The sequence below is a fragment of the Pygoscelis adeliae genome, unplaced genomic scaffold (assembly GCF_000699105.1).
Source record: "Pygoscelis adeliae isolate BGI_AS28 unplaced genomic scaffold, ASM69910v1 Scaffold209, whole genome shotgun sequence".
Taxonomy (NCBI): Eukaryota; Metazoa; Chordata; class Aves; order Sphenisciformes; family Spheniscidae; genus Pygoscelis; species Pygoscelis adeliae.
Window position 1 is genome coordinate 3,827,661 of NW_008825538.1, and position 8,097 is coordinate 3,835,757.

Here is an 8,097-nt window from a genome sequence, read left to right on the forward strand (position 1 = left end):
CCCTCCTGCATGCCCTACCCTCTTCTGTCTTACTCTTTCAAGTTGAAAGCGGGAAGGATAGAGTTGAGACTCAGCTCTGTGCTGAAATGCTGTCATGCTCAATGAGCATGGGTCAGTAAAATGAAGCTGTTGGCCCACTTAAGAAGTGTAGCTTCCTGTGAAGGAGTCGGGTGAGAGATGAAGCTGTTCTCCCAGTATTGTCAAAGTTAATTGTTGGGAGGAGTATAAGCCCCAAAAAAGGGCAGTAGGGTAGAGTCCTCTTCCCCAAGAGCTGTGACAAAGCCTCCAGAAAAGTTTGCCAGTTAGCCTTGTGTATTTCCGGTCTCCTATGGAAAGCATTGGAGTTGCAGGAAGTAAAGGAAGTGTCTTAATCAAAGGAGTAATGTTCTTACTCGTGGCTTCTGAAGGTCTTGCAGAAAGTTGAGATAGAGGAATCCCTGCATGTGAAATGCAAGCAGAACAAACATCGTCTCTACAAAATCAAATTCCATTTCTTGCCCCATGCATATTACCGAGAGGAGAAGTGTGTGAAGCCCAGGGAGATCTTGCACTTCATGGAAACAAGGTGAGTTTGCTTTCAGGTATTTTAATACTTGCTCTTCTTTTGCCTTTCCATGGGCTCTAAGGGTCACTGAATGTCATTTATTACTGCTGCGATGGCTTTCAGAGCGACAGCTTTGCAGTTGCTTTTTATGTCTTGAATAAAACTGTGGATCTGTGGCGTGATGACAGTGTAGAATTGTATCACGGCAGATCTTTCACACATCTCCGATATACTCGGAGAAGAGCCATATAAGCAATGTGTCATTCCTTATCTTTGGATGCTTAAGCATTTATTACGAGCAAAAATGTTTGAATACTTCAGGTATCCCTTGGTGCTCTCTTTGAACAAAACTAAACCTTAGGGTTTTTTTTTAATTTTTTAAAAATAAATAAATGGGAAAAGGCTGGCTTTTTCTTTCCCCTTTCTTTTTTTTCCCCTGCTTCCTTCCCCATGTCTGGCCAAATCTGTGTAGTTGAAAGTAGAACATTTAATGGTAAGAGTCTATTGAAAGCTATTTTTGTTTTGCAAAAAGGCTTCATTGATTTCGTCTTCCTTCAGGCCGTGTGAGTTCAAGCTGGGTTATTTTATTTAATAATTTTGCATGTGCTCGTTGGTTTAAAAAAGAAGAAAGTCCAGTAGTAAACCATCTCTTCTGAAGGTCAATTTGACGTGCAGATTTTATGTCCAGATGAGCTTATAATTTTAAGCTTTGGATGCATGGCTACATCTGTGATTGTAAGAGAGATGATACCAACCTTTTGATCCCTAAAGGAATGGGAAAGGGACGAGAAGGAAAATTACTTGCCTTATCCTAGAAGTGCTTTTGCATCCACGAGAAAATATGTCCTGTCACGAGTTGACTGGCTTCTTAAACAAAATAAATTCATTTTCTGACAACTTGAAATTGACTGCGGTACTGCTGAGCTTTGACATTCTGGGTTGCTGCTTCTTTCAGGTTCTTTAAAATTTGTCTGGAAGCAATTAAAAGGAAGAACGCAAAGGTGGCATCTTTTACTGAAGTCAGCACCCGGAAGGCAACTCGGAAAGATTTAGATGGTGACCGAGACAAGGTACAGAATAACATTACCTGAAAAATGCCTCACTTCCTTTACCTGTTTTTGAGAACCAGAATTTGAAAAAGCCGTTTCAATGTGAATGCGAAATGTGTGAATGCTAAATTACTTCTTAAATATTTTCTTTATGCATAAACTGTCTTTGCATTCTCATAAAATTAACACGGAAATTAAAGTTACTGTGTATTAAATCCTAATTTACTTAAGGCTGTACTCTGAAAATGTCTGTTTATTTTAGCTTCAGTGAGATAAAAGCATATTACTCTCCATTTGCTCCCAGATCAATGTCCCGTTGCAGCAGTGGTTGTCAAAACTTTGGGGAAGATCCTTTTTTTCATTGAAAGGCTTTTGCATGTACCTTCTGCCACGCCTCTCCCTACAAGGGCTGTCATATAAGCAGGGTGATAGCTTATCTGTCTTGTAGACATTCATCTTGTTTAATGTTAAAGTTATCATGAGTTGTAAGTTCATTATTTCTTTATAGTAGTGGGCTTATAGAAATTAATTTGTTCTTAAAGGTAGAACATTGAACAAGGGGTTGTTAAATTCCAAATGTTTGGCTAAAGCCTTTTGAGGCAGTTGATGCTTCCTAGCAGAGTCAGCCTGATTATCTGGTCTGTCATGGATTTCTAAACACAGAATAATCAGGAAGCTCCAGCAGAGGAAGAAGAGAACATTGTTGAGGCAGAAGCTGATGAAGGTGATGGTGATGCTACAGAAGCAAAACGGAGGAAGAACCAAGAAGAAGAGGTAAGGATTTTATAGGTGCTCAGCACTGCACTTTAATTCCCAATTTCCTCTGCCTTGGTTTGAGTTGGGAAGGAAAGATTCCATTGAAACAAAATGCTGAAAAAAAACCCCAAACCCCACTTGAAAGGGGATAGGAAGGTCTCTGCTTTGTGCTGATCAGTTTTGATTTGGATGGAGGGAAATCTATAGCAGAAAGTGTGGGCTGAGACTTGTGATGACCATCGGTCATCATAGTTGAGCCTGATCACTGCTGTCCTTTAAGAGTAATACAGAACCATGCGAGTTAGAGGCAGAAGAGATCTGCATTCTTCCAAAGCCTTGTTCCTCAGCCATTGGGTAGATGTGTCTGGCAATCAGGTTGTCTGGGCTGTAGTTCACCTTAACTTTACCTCTTGCTAATTTCATGCCATTAATTGTTTTTAAAGCTTTACTGTGGTTCTTAATAAATATTCTCCCTGGCTCTGCATGTTTTTCCGTGTTCACTACTTCATAATTACTGCTTAAAAGATGGGTTGCTGTAATTTCAGCAAGAGGGTAGAGTAATTGAAAATCCTGAGGGAATCCCATCATCAGAGTTGGATTATGGGAAGAGCCTTTTTCGGGCGGAGAAAACTAAATTCTGCTCCAGTCCTAATAACCTGTAGCATCCTGGACTGTATTGAGGAATAACGGCAAAATTATAAAGAAATAGAGACTGAACTGAAGCTGTTGTATCATTTTTCTTTACAACGGAATTGCATTTCCCTTGTGTCATAGGTGAGATGCTTGTAACTCAGCTGTCAAGAATATTCATGAATAAAACTGTTCATGGTGCGCTTTGTTTCTGTATGTGTTCTGGCTCAGATGAGTACAACATTATTTCTTTGCAGGTCGATTATGAGAGTGAAGAAGAGAATGGGGAAGAAAACGTTGATGAGAATCTAGAAGATGAAGAGGCTGAATCGGAAAAAGAAGAAAGGACTCCCAGTGCAGAAGATCAGATTGAAGCAGATGGTGATGAATCTCAACATCTTTCCTTTATGTCTCAGACTAAAAAAGAAAAAGATCGATTGCTTCAGTCAGCAGAGGTGCGAGTAAACGCTGTTCTGGACAGCCACCCATCAATACAGGATTACACGTTTGACACTGAAAATGAACTTTGGTGTGAGGTAAGATGGTGGTGCCTGGAAACGTGTGTGTGTGGTTGTGCCATGGTTGCAGGTAGCTCCCATAACAAATGGATCTCTTCGGTGGAGTGCTGCTGGTTTTGTCTCAGCACTCCTGTATTAATACAGAAAAGTGGCAGTGCAAAGGTACTTCTTGACATAATTTTTAGCAACCCCTAACTTTCAGAACCTCTGATTTTTTTTTTTTTTTTAAAAAGGTAACTGACAGGTTTATTGTGGTTTAATCTTTAAATATACGATGCAGCACTGTGTAGCTCCTGATTAATAAAAGTGATGACTGGACTTTTGAAAGAGGCTGTTTAGGAACGTGTCCTCAAGGTGCTGGGCAGAAGGGGAGCTTTATATTGGGAAGCACATCTACTCATGGAGAAATTTAGGATGAATAAAGCTGGAATGCCTAGCTGTATGAAATAGTAATTAGAGGGGATAGAAACTCTTGACCAAATGTGGCAGTTGAAAAAATCTGGCAGGAATGTGAATTTCATAGATCCAGAAACATTTCGCTCCCCCTGTTTTTAACAAACCTATTTTAACGCTTCCAGAAATAAAACTTTCTGTTTCAGATCTAGCTAGGAATTTTATCCTATGCTCTTCCCTCAATTCTACTCCCATATTCCTCCCCAAAACACCTCCAGCAACAAGCTGTCTTTGACCTCAGCTATGCCTTGTCCACCTCCCCAGTTTTCCAGTTTAGCTCATGCTGAAAAATCTTATGCCTTTACTTTAACCTGAACTAATACTGCTTTGAAATTGTCGGAAGATTCAACAAAATCAAACAAGCCGCAGGTGTCGAGAAACTTGCATGGTCCTCCTGCAAGACAGAAGGGAAAAATCTAAACATCCAGAATGAACAGCTTAAAAAACAAACCCCAATTGACGTAAGTTCAGAGATCTTGAAAGCAATGTGGATGAATGGTCCTGGGATGTGGCGTTCTTATTAGCATCATTCAGCTGTAATTCCAGTCAGCCATTTATATTCTTATGCACACAGCTAGGATAATCCCAGTTGTTCAGCTGTATACTTTTTGCCTAAAAAGAAGAGGCTGGCTATTGAGCCTAATGATCAAGTTTCCTTACAGAACACTCCGTTGTTTTTTTCCTTCTTAGGTTTCATTGACGCTTCCATTGATGAAGGTGTACTTCGATCTCTCCTCCTTGCTTGTCTCTCTTGCACGAAGCACAGTCATTCATGAAGTGAAGGGGATCACACGATGCTTGTTGAATGAAAGTACCAATAAGCAAGGAGAGAAGGAACTCATTCTGCATACCGAAGGGATAAACCTTGCGGAGCTGTTCAGATACTCTGATGTACGTAATCTATTTATAACCCCAAACTCGAATGATCTTTTGTGTTCTAGGGAGAGACAGTGGATGATGGATGCCATTTAAATTTGGCAGGTGTGATGTGTAGCCTTTTCAGCTCTTAAACTCTCTTCCTCCTCCTTTTTACTCCCAGATGTGTTCAGAGCTCAGCAGAGCCTTTTCTCAAGGGCAGCTTGCAAATCAGTTCTTGTGCAGCAGCCCAGTGTCTAATGACAGATAATTCCACACCGTGCTTGTAACTGTCTCTAAATATTACTTGAGGGAGTTCTTCCATCTAAATGAATTGCAGTACCTGGAGATGAATAGTTCTGTTGTGCCATCTAGCCCATAACTCTACAAATACAGGATTGTTTTAAGCTACATCTTTTCTACTGCTTTTGCTAAAAGTTCTGGCTGGCTAGGACAGACTGGGCATTACATTGTGTTGCTTGGAAGACTTCAACATGTTCCTCTGCTGCTTGGGATGGTTTGTTTGTTTGCTTTTTCTAATTTCAGATCATTTTCTCCTCTGGTGAGTTTTGATTCCAGTACTCTTATTCATCTATATAATGCTGTGATCACTGGCTTAAACATAAATCCCCAGAATCATTTTTGTCTGTATTGGACTCTGAGCTGCTGCCTAGTTGTTCTGTAACCGTTGGTGCTGCTTAAGCTAATGAAAGATGGAGAAAAAAGCTAACTTAGTTTAGCTTAAGTTATTTGGGAACACAGAGTAACTAGTGTCCTAACTTGCATCTGTGGGTTTTTTGCTTTCAGATTTTGGACCTGAACAGACTTTATTCCAATGATATTCATGCCATGGCTAAGAATTATGGAATTGAGTCTGCCCTGAGGGTGATTATAAAGGAAATAAAAGATGTATTTGCTGTATATGGTAAGATTTCTTTGTACTTTTAAAGATAGCCTTTATTATCATTAAGATGGGAAACCCCAGCCACAGTGCTTACAAAGTTATGGCTTTGCATAATCTTTTCATTTATATGTGTATTTTTAAGTCCTTTTAGTCGTTATAGTGCCTTCTGTGAAGACTTCATTAGGTAATTGTTAGGTTCCATTTAATCGGTAGAAGATTCACTAGACAAGGTTGAATTTATCCCCCCTTCACAGAGCTTTTCTATACTGGTATATTTATTTTCTGCAAGCTGGAAGGTCAAGACAAATGAACTATTCATGTCTGAGGAAGCTAACTGTTCAACTTGTATAGTGGCCCTGAGAATAGGATTAATCTTGCCTCACTCTAGGTTTTTAACGATGGGAGTCTAGGCTCCCTTTGTAGTTGAGTTTTTATACCTTTCTTAAAATAGCTGTGCTGCATTGTCTGAATGTTCTCTCTGCATAGATTATTCAGAGTCCAGGCAACTAGCTTAGGGAAGATGCCTGACTTCATAGGCTGCTAAAGTTAGGCATGTTGAATTTGCCTTAAGCGAGCTAAGTCTTGCTATGAATTAAACTATTGAAAAGAGGGAAGATTAATACAGTGGGAATTTTAGCAACCAGTTACATCAAACAGATTTGCCAGCAGGCAGCCCAGAATGGTCTGACCTTCAAGTTGTTCAGGAGCTGCTAGGTAAATGTTGACAGAGCTGTTAATAATCCCCCCATTACACTGACTCCACAAGCGTTATTTAAAAACAAGTGCTATTTCTTTTTAGCCTAAATGGGGTTTTCTGTGGATGCCTAATATCATGCACAGAAAATACAAGAACCTTCCTGGCTCCGGTGCCTAGCTAATGCAGGCCACCAGGTGAGGGGCTAGAGCTCTGTCCCATCACAAATGGATGGATGCGATCCCCTTCCGCATAAACAAAGATGATGCAGACCTTACTGATTGTATGTAGAGAAACTCTGCTGCCTTACAGCATTCTTGACATTTTAGTTTCCCTGGAGAGATACTGTTTTGTATTATAGTGAGGTCTGCCTCTCTTGAGAGGATATTTGAGGGGAGCAGTTAAGCCAGCTACGCACAAAGAGGTACAACTGCCAGTAGAATGTTAATAGAGATGTTCTCCATGGTGATTAAATTCAGGGGGTTTAATTTAGACCTGATTTATTTAAAAAAAAAAAACCCAAACCTTAGCCCTTGAATGCTCTGATGATTGCTCTTTCTTGTGTTCTTAGGAATTGTGGTAGACCCTCGGCACCTTTCACTTGTGGCAGATTACATGTGTTTTGAAGGATTTTATAAACCGCTGAATCGTTTTGGAATTCAGTCCAACTCCTCCCCTCTGCAACAGATGACATTTGAAACCAGCTACAAATTCTTGAAGGAAGCAACAATGATGGGTAAATGGTTTAGTTTGACATACATTGCTGCAGCATTTCACATATGCTTTGTTTTCCACTTTCCAGTATTTTGAGTAATGCATAATTGCATTAGAAAAAAATGCCAGAGGCTAAAATTTTAATTAAGCCCCTGCCTAGGAAAATGTTCCAGATGTTTTTAATAAAATTCTGTCAGCTTAAATGAAGTCAGCTCCCACATGTAATTTGTGGGGTCTGTGACTCCTTTCTTTAAGAATTAGATAGGCATTTTTATAACAAACCTTAAGATGGTTAAGATCTGTTATAGCAAAGCCTTTTAACAGACTACTAAATCTGCCTTCTGTCTCTACCATTAAAATTGTCATCTCTGCTTTGTTGTCATGTCTCTATTATAATTCCCATATTTTCATCTCTTCTCTAACTTTGCTATTTAGAATTTTATTGTGAGAACAGTCCTCCCAGTTGTTACTTTGATTCTGCTTTTCTTCTGCTTTGTAGCAATTTACTCTCTTCGCTTTTTTCCCTCAAACACAGACAAAGGGTCAGACTCGTTTATCTAATGGTAGGTTTTTCGTGCTATTTGAGATGCCCGAGATTATCCTTTCTGGCCTCTAGTTGCTGCTCTGGAAGGTGTAGAGATCACATGGCTGTGTGGATCTTTTAGGACATCTGAAATGGCACTAGCCATCTACATTTAGGAGTTCTATCCAAAAAACTTAAGCTTTAAGTCTGTCATTAGACAGTTTGCAGGGTGGTCGGAGGCCGTCCACCATGAAATGATAGAATTCTTGGTTCCTGGTGAAGTAAGGAGCGGGGCCAGCAAAACCGCAACCATGGACTTCCGGAGGGCGGACTTTGGCCTGTTCAGGATGCTGGTTGAGAGAGTCCCTTGGGAGACAGTCCTGAAGGGCAAAGGGGTCCAGGAAGGCTGGACGATCTTCAAGAAGGAAGTCTTAAAGGCGCAGGAGCAGGCTGTCCC

The 8,097-nt window shown here is 40.2% G+C and overlaps 1 protein-coding gene across 1 annotated transcript in view; it reads left to right on the top strand.

Annotated features, from left to right (window-relative positions):
- Window positions 1-8,097, top strand: part of POLR1A (polymerase (RNA) I polypeptide A, 194kDa) — a 37,989-nt gene that overhangs the window by 25,547 nt on the left and 4,345 nt on the right. Inside the window, exons 27-33 of the mRNA XM_009331908.1 lie at window positions 408-565; window positions 1,500-1,614; window positions 2,257-2,367; window positions 3,237-3,515; window positions 4,641-4,841; window positions 5,613-5,730; window positions 6,975-7,139. Coding sequence (XP_009330183.1) covers window positions 408-565; window positions 1,500-1,614; window positions 2,257-2,367; window positions 3,237-3,515; window positions 4,641-4,841; window positions 5,613-5,730; window positions 6,975-7,139 — 1,147 coding nt within the window. The remainder of the gene's footprint in view (window positions 1-407; window positions 566-1,499; window positions 1,615-2,256; window positions 2,368-3,236; window positions 3,516-4,640; window positions 4,842-5,612; window positions 5,731-6,974; window positions 7,140-8,097) is intronic.